We start from the raw sequence: 18,625 nt of genomic DNA, 5'->3' as shown, positions 1-18,625 counted from the left end.
GCTTGGCCAGTGGTGGTTCTAAACATGTCTATGGATATTTGATTAAGAGTACTGATCCTCTGAAATGTATTGAAAAGTGGTCAGCTGCACTGAACTGTAATGTAGATGTCAAAAAGGTTTTTCTAAAAATTAAAAGAACAACTGAGGACGTACGTCTCAGATGGTTTCAGTATAGACTGATATATAGAATTATACCCACCCAGCGTTTTTTGCATCTGAGAAAAATTGTTGAATCTCCTATTTGTACTTTCTGCGGACAGCAGGAGGAAACGCTAGAACATCTTTTTTGGGACTGTACAAAAACACAGGCTTTTTGAGTCACTTGAGAAAAAGTGACTGTGTAATCGGTCAGTGTTAGTCTGTCCGGCCGGCCGGCCGGCCGGCCGGCCGGCCGTAAACACCACCTTAACGTTGGACTTTTCTCGGAAACTATCAAAGCGATCGGGCTCATATTTTGTTTAGTCGTGACCTCCAATGACCTCTACACTTTAACGATGGTTTCGTTGACCTTTGACCTTTTTCAAGGTCACAGGTCAGCGTCAAAGGAAAAATTAGACATTTTATATCTTTTCTCGGAAACTATCAAAGCGATCGGGCTCATATTTTGTTTAGTCGTGACCTCCAATGACCTCTACACTTTAACGATGGTTTCGTTGACCTTTGACCTTTTTCAAGGTCACAGGTCAGCGTCAAAGGAAAAATTAGACATTTTATATCTTTGACAAAGTTCATCGGATGTGATTGAAACTTTGTAGGATTATTCTTTACATCAAAGTATTTACATCTGTAGCCTTTTACGAACGTTATCAGAAAAACAAGGGAGATAACTAGCCTTTTCTGTTCGGCAACACACAACTTAACGTTGGGCTTTTCTCGGAAACTATAAAAGTGACCGGGCTCAAATTTTATGTGAACGTGACTCATTGTGTTGTGAATAGCAATTTCTTCCTGTCCATCTGATGCCTCATATAATATTCAGAACTGCGAAAGTGACTCGATCGAGCGTTTGCTCTTCTTGTTGGAATGATTTCCTTCAGTGGATGCGAGACAATTTTGTACATTGTACTAATGTTAGACTGTATAAGCAACTTATTATCTGTGGCTACCAAACAAACTGTGTGACGGACAAAACCTTTGATTTGTTCCTTCTAATCGCAAAATACCACATTTATACATCTAAAATACGTGCGACCTGCCCCCATTTTCAGGTTCTTGTTTTAACTCTAAAACAAAGATTTTTGGCAGAGAAGCACAATGCATTGGTTAACAATGAGTTAACTTCTTTCAACAGAAACTGGAGTCTGTACAGGCATGCGTTTGAATGATTTTTGTTTTGTTTTTGTTTTTGTGTGTGTAAAATTATTTGTGTAGGTAAACTGTAAAGCCTGGTCACCGCTCGCTATCCTCTTTCTCTTCTTTCCCTGATCCCTATTCTCTTCTGTCACTCTTCTTTCTTTCTCTCTCTTTTCTCTTTATCTTTTTTGTATTGTCTGTTTATATGCGTGTGTGTAAGTGATATGGTTGAGATGGTTTTAATTGGATATTTGCTATTTTCGTTATCCTATGTGGACTGTTTTGACCTGTCTTATGTTGTCTTGTTTGGAAATAATATAACCCAGTGCCTTGGGGACAAAAAAACAAAACAAAACAAAAAACCACCCTGCGGGTTAGGGGGAAGAATTTACCCGATGCAGCATGTGTAAGAGGCGACTAACGGATTCTGTTTCTCTTTTTACCCTTGTTAAGTGTTTCTTGTATAGAATATAGTCAATGTTTGTAAAGATTTTAGTCAAGCAGTATGTAAGAAATGTTAAGTCCTTTGTACTGGAAACTTGCATTCTCCCAGTAAGGTCATGTACTACGTTGCAAGCCCCTGGAGCAATTTTGTGATTAGCGCTTTTGTGAACAAGAAACAATTAACAAGTGGCTCTATCCCATCTCGATCCCCCCTTTCCCCGTCGCGATATAACCTTGAACGGTTAAAAACGACGTTAAACACCAAATAAATAAAGAAAGAAAGCTCTTTATGCATACGACATGTGTATAATATATATGTATGATTGGAAAGAAATGTAGAAATTAGTGCTTCACTCACAGAGCCAGAGAGAATTGTAAACAACAGTTTTACTGGCTTCCCTTCCCTACCCTTTACTGTGTCCCAAAGCATGTGCGATTGTGCCTTTCAAAATACTGGTAGCTACAGACCCCCCCCTTTTAAGAACCCCCCAAAATCAGAGAGAAAAAGTCTTAAGTGAGGGACAAAGGAGGAAGTCTTGAAGTCGAGATAAATGTACAGATGTTATTAACAGAAAATGTAACAAGTCGCGTAAGGCGAAATTACTACATTTAGTCAAGCTGTCGAACTCACGGGATGAAACTGAACGCACTGTATTTATTTACTAAGACAGTACAGCTTCGTCAATCCCCGTGTGAAGGAAATCGCTCACCTTCCACGTGCAAAACGTAGTGATATTGACACGCCAGATTAGCGCGGTAGCGTATTGTGCTAAGCAGGAAAGCGCGCTTTTCTGTATTCTTGTTAACTTTCTGAGCTTGTTTTGAATAGAACCTATCATATCTATATGTTTTTTGAATCAGGAAATGATCACGAATAAGATGACATCATTTTTGGATCGATTTCTTACATTTTAATCGTAAGACTAATTATTCTATTTTCGTTAATTGTGATCACATTTTAAGAGTAAACATGACATGTATATTTTTAGATTCAGAATGTGATGAAGAATACGATGCAATCAATTTTAAATCTGTTTGCAAAAAATCGATTTTAATGACAACTTTAATGAGCAAACTCATTAATTAAATTTTAAGCCTCCAAGCTGAAATGCAATACCAAAGTCCGGGCTTCGTCGAAGATTACTTGACCAAAATTTCAACCAATTTGGTTGAAAAATGAGAGCGTGACAGTGCCGCCTCAACTTTCACGAAAAGCCGGATATGACGTCATCAAAGACATTTATCAAAAAAATGAAAAAAACGTCTGGGGATATCATACCCAGGAACTCGCATGTAAAATTTCATAAAGATCGGTCCAGTAATTTACTCTGAATCGCTCTACACACACACACACACACACACACACACACACATACACCACCACGACCCTCGTCTCGATTCCCCCCTCTACGTTAAAACATTTAGTCAAAACTTGACTAAATGTAAAAAGCAAGGTCTGAAAATGAGGAATGTCAAAAAGGGGGGTACATCTATTCAGACCTGTTTACACTACACATTGAGCGTAGTAAACTACGAATTTGAATAATATACTACGCGTCTACGCAAGTCTGTCGTTTTCTACGCAAACGGTATTAAAAAAAAAAAAAAAAAAAAAATTTCTTTTTTCTTTTTCGTCTTTACACCTGTTCCTTGTCCCGTTGTGCTCTCACACCACCCCGTCCCTGCACGCAAACGGTATTGTTTCGGCTACGCATATCACAATCCGTCATTTTCTTCATCTCCCTTGACCGATCCATTTTCCAATCCATGTTTTCGGCCAGCAGTCGTTTGCTGCGTGCAGCACGTAAAGCGCCCACGGGCGTTGCGTTGTAGCTTGTTAATGCCGAATAGGCTTCTCCAAGCAAATGCCTGGCACAACTGAAAGCGTTACTGCCAAACCATGCGGGCGTTTCGACACAACGGCTGAACGCAGAGCACACGAAAGTGAAGATGAGAACTGTGAAGAAAATGACTCCGAAAGGCCACCGACCAAAAAGAAAAAGACGAGCAATGCGCCGAACCAAGTCTTTCTGCCAAAATATCATCAGGACTACCCATGCCTTGTCTTCGTGGAAAGGAAAACATCATGCTCATTGCACTGTCTGCAATTCCCATTTTTCCGTCAGTCAATCAATACATGTGGTAAAAAGTAGCAATCATTGTTCTTATTGTTGTGATAGGTCGACGAGAAATTCTACACATTCAATTACAAAACTACACATTTGCCTCATTTTGCTCCCAGAAAATACACATGCAATGTTTTAGGGGTAAACAGGTCTGTCTATTACTACTGTACCAGACTAGATCATATATTTACAGGACATAATGTTAGGAAACTTGATCAATGAGTTTTTGTTGAACTTGAATCATTTAAACTTACCACCTTTGAAATATTTTTTGCTGATGAGGGTAAATTAAGTGACACTGCAGTTGGGCAGATTGTATTGCATATTGTTGTTTAGTTCTCTCCCCCCCCCCCCCAGGCCCCCCACACCACACACAGCAACAATATATTTCTGTCATTTGACTATTTTGAGTCTTGGCCTGGTCAATCTGCATCACTAAACTATGTCGTGCTCACTTCTGTAGTTTTTCTTTAAACTTACAGTTGAGTTGGTGTTGTTTAAACTTTCAGAGCACCCAGGCTCCATCTCTTTTGACACCAGGACTAGAGCCGTCATGGCAGGTCCCGATGCAAATGACAACATCAAAGAAAAGGTAAGGGAACTGCCATGTGTCTAAAGCAAAGGTTTGTGATTTTGCAAGCCGATATGGCTTTCATGTGAAGCATTCGTAATTGGTGTCTGAGCGTTCTATTTTTCAAGTCTAAATGCTGTTTTTGGTAGTCGTTATAGACCGTGTATTATTCTCAAATGAATAGTGTGTTTAATATGTTATGTGATGCGTTTTAGCCTGGGAGGGCACAGAATATTCATGCGTTTGCTAGATAACAGGATTGACTTCCTGAATTCAATGGTTTTAATCTAGCTGTTTGTTTTACCTGCTTTGTAGATTTCTGTGCTTTTGCTTAAATTGTTTATGTTATTCTTATTTGCTTGATTACTTGTCACAGGTTCAGTCAGTCAGAGAAGTTGTTCCAGGGAAGAGCAACAATGAAATTGTCCTGGTCCTTCAGTATTATGACTACAACGTAGAGAAGGCTATCCAAGCCTACTTGGAGGGTGAGTACATTACAAGTAGCATTGGGTGTGTATTACAATGTGTGTATGTGTATTACAATGTGTGTATGGGAAATTAAAAACGGTTATAATAATAATTTCTGTGCAAGATCAGCTGTAGGTTTAAGCTGTAGCTAAAGTTGAGTTTGGCTTTGCACTCTGGTGAACTTTTTCTGGATTTGATTGTGTTGTCTTACTTTTAGTCTTTTCTTTTCTTCTTTGTCCTGGTGTTTTAATCTCCCACTTTAAATTTCCAATCCCATTGCTTAGTGGTACATTTTACCTGTAGTTTGAGGTCCCAGTCAAGGAAACTTCTGTGGTCTCTTGGTCTAAGTTTACCCGAATACACCGAAAAGTCACCTGCAATACGGGGATATTTTTGGCTGTTTCAAATGCACCATTGTATTGTGTTCTTTCTGGATCCTGGTTTTAATTTAGGCATTGCCTTTTTGTTGTTGTGTGTATTGACTGCGAAAACCTTTTAGCTTTTATGAGGGGTTATAAAAGCTCCAGTAAATAAGGAAGTACAACTGAGAAAAGGAGGTCAGGAATATGAACTGTGTGAAGGTTTATTTCACAAGCATGTTGAATTGGTCATTGACACAGTCAAAACGGCAGGCAGAGATACCACATGTTTGTTTACTGGAGCAAATATCGTTTTTCGGAGGGCTTGGTAAAGTGTTAGGTGCAAAAGCTGTATTTTAATGTATATCTATATATATATATATATGATAGTCCTAGCATACTGTGTAACTTTTGTTCGTAGAGCACTGTCATATGTATCTGTGTTATCAGTTCTATTAAGCGTGCCATGATAAACTATGGGTTTGCAGGAAAGCATGAGTGTTTGTAAACTCAGATTAAGAGATCTGAGGGTACGGTCATAACTGAAACATTATACCTTGCTGATACAGTGATAGTGATATCAAGTAGAACACACAACAGGTGACACATCATTTTGACCTTTCTAACTGTTTTTCTTTTAAATTGAGGAGTGAAATTTGTGGACCGTTGAATTCAGTCATAATTTTCAGTGAGGTTATTCTGACAGCAGCGTTCCCGAATACCTCTGAAGTTGATTATTTCAGGCATCGCCCACTACTCCAGCAAATGGTTGCAGAGGTCAGTGTGGGGCTAAGAGTGGCAGGAACTTGCACAGCAGTAATTTTTTGTGGTGTCCAAACACTGGCTGATTTTGACAGCTGTGCCTCTGAAACGGTCGCATATTTTGACAGTTGTGCTTCTGAAACAGCGGGAGATTGTCACAGCTATGCTTCCAAAATAATCGAAGCAGAACCAGGATGGATTTGGGGTCACTAAAAATGGTGACATCTGTCTGCAGGCCTGTAACAGAATGTAACTTTTCCCCACAAAGAAAAAGGATTCCAACCGCTTGAAAGTTGCTGGATTATGTTTCATCAAAATAGCTGCCACCTAGAGGATGCTAGGAATCAGTGACTCAAAAACTGCCAGAAGTGATGAATTGTGACGAAAATTAGCCTTGATACTCAGTAAGTGTGGCCAGGAATAGAAATCAGCTTGTTATTGACAGGAAGCCTTATAGAGATGAAAGAATGTTAAAAATTGCTGGGAGCTCAGTTGCATAGCATTATTATAATATCAGTAATCAATGACCAGTTTATTAAGGTTAGAAATTGTTGACTTAAATAACCAGTGGCTACTAGGAACTATAGGTAAGTCTGAAAAGCTAGTGCCTTGTGTCTTCTACTTGGTTTGCGCTATAATGTTTGGCGAGCTCCTGCAGAAATGAATTTTAATATTCTTTTGTTGAAACATTTTTCAATGTAAATTGTAATTCAATCAAGTTTGCGTTTTAATGAAACAGATCCTGTGATTGGTCAGAATGCCCCAACTCATTAAAAATTACCGGTGACTAATTGTCGATAGCCACTCGCTAAAAAATCCATTAACAACCTGCTGGCGAGGCGCATTGATACAGCCTCAACTAGTCTCGGTTAGCTTTGAGGGTCATTTTACAAGTAGGAAATATGAAGGCCAACGAAATACCGAGACCATAAGGTATGCGAAGTGATGACGTCGAATACGTGACGTAAGTTGATGCATGAATTCTTCCGGACTACGTCAGTCAATTCCAAAGATCGCTTCTGTGATGAAAAGAATTTGTTTTAGAGTTTGCTGTCCAGAAACCCGTCAAAAAAGAAGGGAAAATGTGTGTGAAAGAAAACAAAACAGGAGCAGAGTGATACGATAGGAATACAGAGACATATTTCTTGGGACTTGACCCTTGCAGGTAGGTGGACTGAAAGTAGTGTGTGAACAGAACAGAACCGATTCTGTCTGTTTACAACCGCATGAAAGCAGGAAAGAGATCGTCGTCAGATTGAATTACAATAACATTAACATGCTTCCATTTGAAACTTCTCGGTCTTCATCGTGGATTGACGCCCTCCCAAAGTCTAATTGAAGCCCTCCGTCGCTTCGCTCCGTCGGGCTTCAATTAGCTTTTGTCGGGCGTCAATCCCCGATGAAGACCTCGAAGTTTCAAATGGAAGCATGTTAATGTGTAATTAATGACTGTCCAATCTGGGAATTATGGGGAATGAATTTCAGCTTCAGTGTTAAGCTGCGTTATTTAGAAATAATGTTTTAGAGAAGTTGTAAGAGATATGCCGGCGAACCGTAACATAGATCTGTTGACGTGGAATTACAAGAAATAATTCCAGCTTATGACAACCGAGCCACAACATGGATATGTGGACTTGGAATTGCTAGGCATTTCAGTTAATGTCAGGGCTCCGTCAAGCTTACAATGCTTGGAATGACAGACTGCAACAACAATCAGCTTCTAGCTTTTGTATTGACTTGAATTGTATTGATTGCACTCCGCTGTGTTACCTAGATGCAATGTTTGCATTTCATAGAACTACAACCCATGGATTTCAATGCGCAAGAGTCAGTTGCAGTCACAAAACTAATACTTGACTTCTGTATATTGCATGTGCATAATACAAATTTTACATGGTAGAGTTGCAGTTATTAAGCCCAGCATGTATGTCATACTGTCAAATTGTCTGCTGATTCAGCAAATTTTATCAGGTGGAATACTTGTCCTCTCCCTAATTAGGGAAAAGATACTCACTGTACTTTTTGTTTTTTAATGGCCAAAATGATGAATCGGGGCTCCCCCCGCGGGTTAGGGGGAAGAATTTACCCGATGCTCCCCAGCATGTCGTACGAGGCGACTAACGGATTCTGTTTCTCCTTTTACCCTTGTTAAGTGTTTCTTGTATAGAATATAGTCAATTTTTGTAAAGATTTTAGTCAAGCAGTATGTAAGAAATGTTAAGTCCTTTGTACTGGAAACTTGCATTCTCCCAGTAAGGTAATATATTGTACTACGTTGCAAGCCCCTGGAGCAAATTTTTGATTAAGTGCTTTTGTGAACAAGAAACAATTGACAAGTGGCTCTATCCCATCTCCCCCCTTTCCCCGTCGCGATATAACCTTCGTGGTTGAAAACGACGTTAAACACCAAATAAAGAAAGAATGAATCGGGTTGACAGAATGATGGAATTAAGGCGTGTTACAGCTCTGCCAGCAGTAAGCCTCAGTAAGCAGGGATGGTGTAACACTAACAGTTTTAAGGTTTCTCTGTAGCAGCCTGCAAGCAGTACATAGCATTGATCTGAATGCGAAGCAGTAGTTATCTGTATTCAAAGGTCAACCGGGTTCTGTTCAGTGCAATTATTTATTGAGCAGTTCTTGCTATGCTGGCAAGCACTTGCCTTTGAAGGCCTCCCCTACAGAATGCAGAATACACTAGTTTATTTTCCATTGTTTTCCTGGAATGTGCACTAATGTTAAGGGTAAAAAAAGCAAACATGCACACGTTTAGATAGAAACACATTCTCACAGGGTATTAAACTTCACAAAATATTGTGTCTGATGGAAAGTAGTGTACATATGTGGTCAAAGATTGTGAAAAAGATACCATGAGTGTTTTTAGGTATAGAGAATAACAATGTTTCCAACCCAGATTTAGGCTGATAAATAATAACAATTAACATTAACATGCTTCCATTTGAAACTTCGAGGTCTTCATCGGGGATTGACGCCCGACAAAAGCTAATTGAAGTCCGACGGAGCGAAGCGACGGAGGGCTTCAATTAGACTTTGGGAGGGCGTCAATCCACGATGAAGACCGAGAAGTTTCAAATGGAAGCATGTTAATGTTATTGTAATTCAATCTGACGACGATCTCTTTCCTGCTTTCATGCGGTTGTAAACAGACAGAATTGGTTCTGTTCTGTTCACACACTACTTTCAGTCCACCTACCTGCAAGGGTCAAGTCCCAAGAAATATGTCTCTGTATTCCTATCGTATCACTCTGCTCCTGTTTTGTTTTCTTTCACACACATTTTTCCTTCTTTTTTGACGGGTTTCTGGACAGCAAACTCTAAAACAAATTCTTTCATCACAAAAGCGATCTTTGGAATTGACTGACGTAGTCCGGAAGAATTCATGCATCAACTTACGTCACGTATTCGACGTCATCACTTCGCATACCTTATGGTCTCGGTATTTCGTTGGCCTTCATATTTCCTACTTGTAAAATGACCCTCAAAGCTAACCGAGACTGCATCAATGCGCCTCGCCAGCAGGTTGTTAATGGATTTTTTAGCGAGTGGCTATCGACAATTAGTCACCGGTAATTTTTAATGAGTTGGGGCATTCTGACCAATCACAGGATCTGTTTCATTAAAACGCAAACTTGATTGAATTACAATTAACATTATCAACGTTTTAGGAATGAAGTCACTATGATGAATAGAAAAAAGCCTCTTTGGTCTTGGAGAACTTGTGTTGTTGAAAATGCATAGATTTTCCAGTTACTCTGTTGGACTGATTTGTGACAAGATCACTGTACAGTGAAACCTCTGTATTAAAACCTTCACAAATCTGCGAAAATTAGGTCTTAAAATGGAGGGAGTCTTAAAACAGAGGTAATTTTACAGACCTTATGAAGAGAAACTGTGAAAAAAGGTCTTAAACAAGAGGGGATCTTAAAATGGAGGGTCTTAAGTTTCATTGTATTAAGGTTCCAGGGAAGCTGTAAATTGCTGTAACATTTTGATGACATGAATTACTTTTGTAGTGGCATAACTTTAAGTTACTGTGCTTGAAACTTCAAGGTGCACAGAAGGAGAGGGAGAATTTGTTTGAGCTTGGGTACTTTACTCTAGTCACTGTCAAGACAATCATTGTGTTTGATTTCGTAAGAAAATTGTAAAACATGGTATTTGGGTCCATTTTGGTCAGTCTTTAGCCCCAGAACATGATCATGGGAAATGTACATTTTGGCGGGAGATGCGAACTGACAAACCGCACAAAGTTTCGTTTCGCTGGCAACACTCAAAGTATGTGTAGTCATCTGTGAAGATAGTTGTGTAAACCTTTTGAAACAGAAGGGTGCAGCTTTTTAAGGCTTTAGCAAGCATTAGGCCATATATAGGCATTATGGTGACTTCACAATCTGCTCTGATATTAGTTTCTCCAGGAAGACAATTTATTTATGTCAGATTGAGTGCCGCAGAGAAGGCTAATATACCCTTGGGTTCTAGTTTGCTGAGTTATCAACTAGGAAGGACAGGCACTACAAGGATACCCATCCTTCAATAAAGACATTTTAATTGTATTTGAAGATAGCTAAAGTCTGTGTGATTTGAAGACGATTTGTGTGTGGGACAATTTGTGTGTGGGACACTCGCACTACTCAGGCTATCTGTGGCTTGCTGGCCTATATCAACATGGACACAGAGATAGGCATCAGAATTCAGATTGCAGTTTGTTTCAAGGCAAACCGTACAACCACAGGGGTAAAGGGCTAAACTGTGTCTGACATGACCTGAAAAGTCCACACACTGTGACATTAGTTCATATGTTCTCTTTCTGATAACTTGTGGGGAAAACATGTAGGTCAGATCTGCTTTGCTAATATCTATGTGTAGCTCTACCTTTGGAAAATTTGTTCTGAAATATGATTTATCCTAAATCAAAAAACAAAGAGACTGCCAACATTCCAAAATTCAGAATCAATAAACAAGAAAGGTAAGTTGTTGGAACGTTTGTTATTGACAAAACAATACGTTACAATCACAAATATATCGACCCAACGGTCTTTTAAGTGCACAGACAAACAAATACATAGTAACAAGAACTTAGCTTGATGGAATTTTCGGCCGCTTGCTGGTAAACCACAAGCAAATGAATACCAGCAAGCGGCCGAAAATTCCATCAAGCTAAGTTCTTGTCAGTGCAATGTAATTGTTTGTCTGCACTAAGACCGTTGGGGAGATATATTTGTGATTGTAACGTATTGTTTTGTCGATAACAAACGTTCCAACAACTTACCTTTCCTGTTTTTTTGATTACATTTAGTCAAGTTTTGACTAAATGTTTTAACATAGAGGGGGAATCGAGATGAGGGTCATGGTGTATGTGTGTGCGTGTGTGTCTGTGCGTGTGTGTGTGTGTGTAGAGCGATTCAGACCAAACTACTAGACCGATCTTTATGACATTTTACATGAGAGTTCCTGGGTATGATATCCCCGGACGTTTTTTTTCATTTTTTCGATAAATACTTTTGATGACGTCATATCCGGCTTTTTGTAAAAGTTGAGGCGGCACTGCCACACCCTCATTTTTCAATCAAACTGATTGAAATTTTTGTAAAGCAATCTTCGACGAAGGCCGGACTTCGGTATTGCATTTCAGCTTGGTGTCTTAAAAATTAATTAATGACTTTAGTCAAATCTGAAAATTGTAATTAAAATGTATTTTTTATAAAACGATCCAAATTTACGTTCATCTTATTCTTCATCATTTTCTGATTCCAAAAACATATAAATATGTTATATTTGGATTAAAAACAAGCTCTGAAAATTAAAAATATAAAAATTATGATCAAAATTAAATTTCCGAAATCGATTTAAAAACAATTTCATCTTATTCCTTGTCGGTTCCTGATTCCAAAAACATATAGATATGATATGTTTGGATTAAAAACACGCTCAGAAAGTTAAACGAAGAGAGGTACAGAAAAGCGTGCTATGCAGCACAGCGAAACCACTACCGCGCTGAACAGGCTCATCAGTTTCACTCCGTTTTGCACAAGCGGCGGACTACGGTCATTGTGAACAAATGCAGTGCGTTCAGTTTCATTCTGTGAGTTCCACAGCTTGACTAAATGTAGTAATTTCGCCTTACGCGACTTGTTATGATTTATCCTGGTTTAGCCTTGACCCTCAGCTTCTGAAAGCCACACAAATCTTGTCCAACCATGGGCCAGTACATGTAAGCTTAAACACCAGGAGTTATTTCTGCAGAGGGTATTTCAAAGGGTTATTTGGTAAATTAATAAACAAGGTGGAGGCTGTGGGTGGCAACACGATCCATATTTATAATGTTTATCCTTAGTCAGGAGTATCCTTAAGTCAGAAGGTGTGGATCATATGTGGGACATTACTCTCCAGAGGCACGAAAAGATCATTCCTATTTGGATGGTGCAAGTTGAAGAGGATCAGGGTCTCATATTTTGTATGTTGTCCACCTCATGAAGAAGCAGGGAAGAAAGGGTTGCACATGACAAACATTTTGTCTGTGTAGTCTAAAACAGGATTTGGGGTTGTAAGTCACAACTCTTGATGTAAGTCATTTCTGCTCTTGGCGGGCGCAATAGCCTAGTGGAAAGACGTCGGCCTCTCATGTGGAAGGTTGAGTGATTGAATCACGTCCGTGCCTGATGGGTTAATGGTTGTGATTTTTCCGATCTCCTGATTTAACTTATGTGCACCTGCTAGTGCCTTATCCCCATCATGTGTAAACACAAGCACAAAACCAAGTAAGCTCGGAAAGGTTCCTGCAATCCATGTCAGAGGTTGGTGGTTTATAGAAACATGAAAATACCAAGCATGCATCTCCCAAAAATGGAGTATGGCTGTCTAAATGGCGGGCAAAAAACCAGTCATACACTGATACAGTGCACATAGAAACCTTCTCCTAAAAAAGCACAAGCGTACTTGGGAGTTTCAGCCCATAAACAGAGAAGAAGGAGAACAATTTCTGCTCTCTGCAAATGTCACTAAGAACATAGGAAGAAAGAGGAAGTAGGGATAGGAATAAAAACTAACTTGAATCGCAATAACACACAAGACCACCAGACACATGATCCCCTCCTGTTCCTCTTTCCATTCTACTCCAACCCCTTGTTCAAAATGAAGGTTCTTGAAGGAGAGGCAGGGGTTATGATCATCACCTCTTCTCTCTAGTCTAGAAGAGGTGATGATCATAACCCATAAAATATGAAGGTCTGGATGCATACATGTACAAAGTAAGAAAGTCCATTCATGTATTTGAGTGAACTATTCTATCATTGGCCGGTAAATTTTACGGTGCCCTTTTACACTATTACAGTAAGTGGCTTTACTATGCGCTGTAATACTTGGTTTTCAAGGAGTTACATGTAATTCTTCCTTATGACTTGTCAGGCTCAGATCATATCAACCAATCTCAGACTGACAGGTTAAGCATCTTCATTTAATGTGACTGAGATAGCAGAAGTGAAGTGCATAGTAACCTGGTACGAGTAGCATAACTCAAGAAGGCATTGTATTTGTAATCATAGGACTAGGAGCTGGATGGGATCGGGAGAATAAAAGTACATGCAGTTTAACCTCACATTACACCATTGGAAGAAACCCTTCCCCACCCCTCTCCTTCATTCCTCTGTCTGTCTCTCTGTCTGTTTCTCTCTGTCTGTCTGTCTGTCTGTCTGTCTCTCTCTCTCTCTCTCTCTCTCTACCCCACCCATCTCCCTCATTCATCTGTGTCTGTCTGTCTGTCTCTCGATCTCTCTCTCTCTCTCTCTCTCTCTCTCTCTCTCTCTCTCTCTCTTTCTTTCTCTCTCCCTCCCTACCCCACCCCTCTCCTTCATTCCTGTCTGTCCTGTCTGTCTGTCTGTCTCTCTCTCTCTCTTTCTCTCTCCCTCCCTACCCCACCCCTCTCCTTCATTCCTCTGTCTGTCTGTCTGTCTGTCTCTCTCTTTCTCTCTCCCTCCCTACCCCACCCCTCTCCTTCATTCCTCTGTCTGTCCTGTCTGTCTCTCTGTCTGTCTCTGTCTGTATGTCTATCTGTCTCTCTCTCTTTCTCTCTCTCTCTCTCTCTCTCTCTCTCTCTCTCTCTCTCTCTCTCTCTCTCCCTACCCCACCCCTCTCCCTCATTCGTCTGTCTCTGTCTGTCTGTCTGTCTGTCTCTCTGTCTCTCTCTCTCTCTCTCCCTCCCTACCCCACCCCTCTCCTTCATTCCTCTGTCTGTCCTGTCTGTCTCTCTGTCTGTCTGTCTCTGTCTGTATGTCTCTCTCTCTCTCTCTCTCTCTCTTCCTCTCTGAAATTCAGACTTATTAACACAATTGTGATCATAATTATTAAGTTATTAATCCAGTTTGATTTGTTAATGGTTATTAATTACAAGTGTTGTGTCCCATTATTACATATCTTTTTGACTCACATGCGAAGCAAAAGTGAGTCTATGTACTCACCCGAGTCGTCCGTCCGTCCGTCCGTCCGGACGTCCGGACGTCCGTCCGGAAAACTTTAACGTTGGATATTTCTTGGACACTATTCAGTCTATCAGTACCAAATTTGGCAAGATGGTGTATGATGACAAGGCCCCAAAAAACATACATAGCATCTTGACCTTGCTTCAAGGTCAAGGTCGCAGGGGCCATAAATGTTGTCTAAAAAACAGCTATTTTTCACATTTTTCCCATTTTCTCTGAAGTTTTTGAGATTGAATACCTCACCTACATATGATATATAGGGCAAAGTAAGCCCCATCTTTTGATACCAGTTTGGTTTACCTTGCTTCAAGGTCAAGGTCACAGGAGCTCTTCAAAGTTGGATTGTATACATATTTTGAAGTGACCTTGACCCTGAACTATGGAAGATAACTGTTTCAAACTTAAAAATTATGTGGGGCACATGTTATGCTTTCATCATGAGACACATTTGGTCACATATGATCAAGGTCAAGGTCACTTTGACCCTTATGAAATGTGACCAAAATAAGGTAGTGAACCACTAAAAGTCCCGCAGTGGGGCACTGCGGTTATGAAATTAAAAGCCCCTCCTGTTTTTGGAACCGCAGGAGCTTTCTAGTTTGCTGTTAGGTAGATTTTTGGTTCCTCTTTCCTGTCATGCTCTCTTTTTCTTCATGAATTCTTTTCTTTTTTCTGCCTTCTTGCTCATTCACCTGTATTTTTTCCAAAAATCTCTTCTCTTGCCGCTTGTCTCGCGATTCATGTATAGTTTAATCTGTTAGTGTTCTGATGTAAGTCCAGCAGTAGATAGGTTAAGCCTATTTTAACATACTGGAAACTGGTAATCTTCCAGTAGGTATTAATTTAGTTTTACTAAAGCCTGCTGGGACACAAGTAATGGGTTAGTGCATTTGTAAACAGGAATCGCTTGACAAGTGGCCCCCTTCATCCCCCCCTTCCTCGTCCTGATATGGCTCTGCGTAGTCGGCTGGACGTTAAGCAACAAATAAACAAACAAACAAACTAAAAGTGACCATATCTCATGCTAGAAAGAGCCAATAAGCACCATTGTACTTCCTATGTCTTGAATTAACAGCTTTGTGTTGCATGACCTTGGATGACCTTGACCTTGGGTCAAGGTCACATGTATTTTGGTAGGAAAAATGTGTAAAGCAGTTCTTAGTGTATGATGTCATTGCTAGGTTTAGTTACCCTAAAGGTCGAGGTCAAGCATGTGAGTCGTATGGGCTTTGCCCTTCTTGTTTGTTGTTTTTAATTGTAATTTTTTTCCCTCAAATTCAACAAATAAAATATTGCCTTCCTTGCTTTGCCACGCACACTGAAGCACAAACGCACTTACACACACACACACACATACACCTATATGCACACACACACACACCTATATGCACACAATTCTCCCAATGGGGGTCGGAATGTGAACATGTATAAGTAGGGGTACTTTTGTTTTTGGTTTAGCTGAATCAACAATTTCTCTGAAAGAGTAGCAAACCAAAAGTACACTTTTGTGCTTTAATTCTTAGTATCTGTATGTTTTCTTTTAAGCAGAAGAGATCTGCATCTACAGCAGTGCTTGCTGTTTCTTTTTAACCTTCTTACCAGGATGTTGTTTAATGGAACAAGTTTCTAGCTTTATTTCTCCTGCAGAAGGGAATTGTGTGCATATTCATTGCTATTTCCGTGTGATAAATCACATGGTTGTTGTTGGATCACTTTTTATCAGAAGGAAGTGTGCTAAGTTTAAGTTTGCCACAGCTTGTAAGAGGAAAACAGGATTTACATGTACTGTATTATGAGTTCATCCATTGAAGAAGGTTTGATGACAATTTAACATTCTTTTCATGAGTATGTGTTTCCCATTCATCATGGTTGAATTATGTATAAGACCATGCACCTGGAATGCACTAAAATTGCAGTTCTCTGCTGACATTGTTTTAGGGGAAATAACCCAATGAAATATTAACGCCCCTTTTCACAGGATTAGGTTGAACTTAAAATAGGACAGAAAAAGAAAATATGGGCATGTAATTGGTAGACCCGTTTGTTTGGAAATTGCTCTGGCTACTGTGGCAACGGGTACAGGAAAACAGTAGTGCTGAACTCGGTATAAACTTTTTCATTGTCAGAAGTACTATACTGCAGAGATAGTGACCATATATTTTCCTACTCAGATGTTCGGATGATGGTGTACTGTATAGGTCATACTGTCAGTGTGAAATACTTCAAAACTAATGATCTGTCTTTGAGCCTTGGTCATGGTATTTACTTATTTTCTCTGGTGTAAATTTGAAGCTTATGAATTGTGTACTTGAAGGCAAGCCAGCACAAAAAGAATGTAAGTGTGTGTGTGTGTGTGTGTGTGTGTGTGTGTGTGTGTGTGTGTGTGTGTGTGTGTGTGTGTGTGTGTGTGTGCATACAAGTGCGACTGTGTGAAGCTCTCTGTGTCCCTCTCTCTCTCTCTCTCTCTCTCTCTCTCTCTCTCTCTCTCTCTCTCTCTCTCTCTCTCTCTCTCTCTCTCTCTCTCTTAGTCTTACAAAATGTTATGTATAAAACAGCCATTGCTGATATTGAATACATTGCATGGAAGAGTATTGTCTTGCTGACTGCATGTCATATCTTGATGATGTGCAGATGGTGCCAAGGAAGCACTGGGGGAGTGGCATGTCCCAGCCACGAAGGTGAGCTTCTCACTGCATTGTTTTGATATTCCAAACAGACCTTGCTAGAAAAAAAAAGATGTTTATATATATGCAGCTCAGCATTTGAGATAAGGCCTTAATGGCTTGCAAACAGCCTCAAGTAATTTATGTTGGAAGCTTGCAGGCTGTGAGAGAGTGTTGGGAGCACACAGACTGGAGTTCAGGCTGACATATTGGCCATCTGCACTTTATTGATTTGAATTTGTGCAGCAACACTGTGAGAGAAAGTGTGTGTGTGTGTGTGTGTGTGTGTGTGTGTGTGTGTGTGTGTGTGTGTGTGTGTGTGTGTGTGTGTGAAAGATAGGGTACATATGTATGTATGTGTGTGTGTGTGTGTGTGGGTGTGTGTTAAACATTGTAGAGCAGGAGGGAAGGGTTTGTGCTTGTTTTTGAATGTGCTTGATGCAGGCTTTCAGTGTTTGCGTTTGAGGATAGATTTGCACAATCTTTTTGGTTTGAATATGTGTGAATATGTTCAGTGCTTTTTCACATATGAGCTAAAATCCTGGCATGTTCACATCTGAATTGGGTAAGTCAGACAAATTAGGGACTGCTGCTTTGGTGTCAAACTTTGCAAGGGTTTGTATATATATGTATTTATAGATAGAAAGTGGACAGGTTTTTTTCTTGACGAACTTTGATTAACGCTATCAACAACAATCTATAACAGCACCTGTTTGTGTGTGTGTGTGCGTGTGCGTTTTTTTTGTTTCTTTACATTTTGTTATAATTTCAAGTTGATGACAGTGCCAAAACCAAGGACCCCTTTTCTGTCTTCAGCCAAACAAGAAGAAGAAGAACAAAAAGAAGGCTGACAATGGGGCGACAGCCACATCCAGCGGGGTAGCTGCAGCTGCTGTGTCAGCAGCGTCTTCCTCCAGCCAGCCCTCCGCCCTGCAGGGGCCGTCCACCAGCAACGGAATCAGTAGTAGCAGCAACTCTAAATCCTCCCTGCCCAACGGTGACCTCTACACTGGTAAGAAGCGCTCGAAAACAATGGAAAGCATAGCAGAATGATGCAAGGATCAAACCAAAAGAAAACAAAATAAGTCAAAGTATTAAGGGTGGAACCCCCCTTTTATTAAACAAATTTGAGAAAATCATACCTTGAAAGAGAAGGAAGAGAATGCCTCATCAGTTTGAGTCATTCTTCACAAGATTGTAGAGTGTGTATCATTCGTTGAATTGTTTGCATCATTCGGTATAGTGTGTGTATCATTTGTTTTAGCGTGTGTATCATTCGGAGGCCCAAGCTTTTTTATGTCCAAAGTTGCCACATACCAGTGCACATAATGCAGTGTACATTTCTGCTACTTTAAAGTTTATGAAGGATGTGTGTGTGTGTGCATGTATGTCTGTGTTTATCTGTTTATGTCAAATGAAAGGACGATGACCCTCGTATCATATGTTG

General features: G+C 40.0%; 1 protein-coding gene across 3 annotated transcripts in view; it reads left to right on the top strand.

Moving 5' to 3' along the window:
- Positions 1-18,625, top strand: part of LOC138959561 (spermatogenesis-associated serine-rich protein 2-like) — a 46,661-nt gene that overhangs the window by 11,904 nt on the left and 16,132 nt on the right. For 2 of the 3 annotated variants that reach the window (XM_070331094.1, XM_070331093.1), the window contains exons 2-5: positions 4,373-4,455; positions 4,811-4,919; positions 17,147-17,193; positions 17,995-18,190. In XM_070331094.1, coding sequence (XP_070187195.1) covers positions 4,417-4,455; positions 4,811-4,919; positions 17,147-17,193; positions 17,995-18,190 — 391 coding nt within the window. In that variant the 5' untranslated portion in view covers positions 4,373-4,416. Of the gene's footprint in view, positions 1-4,372; positions 4,456-4,810; positions 4,920-16,089; positions 16,330-17,146; positions 17,194-17,994; positions 18,191-18,625 lie in introns of those variants that run through there. The other variant, XM_070331095.1, reaches the window with a different exon arrangement.

The sequence above is a fragment of the Littorina saxatilis genome, linkage group LG2 (genome assembly GCF_037325665.1).
Source record: "Littorina saxatilis isolate snail1 linkage group LG2, US_GU_Lsax_2.0, whole genome shotgun sequence".
In the NCBI taxonomy this organism is placed as follows: Eukaryota; Metazoa; Mollusca; class Gastropoda; order Littorinimorpha; family Littorinidae; genus Littorina; species Littorina saxatilis.
Note: the sequence above shows the minus strand (reverse complement) of the source record. Positions and strands in the feature narration are given on the sequence as shown.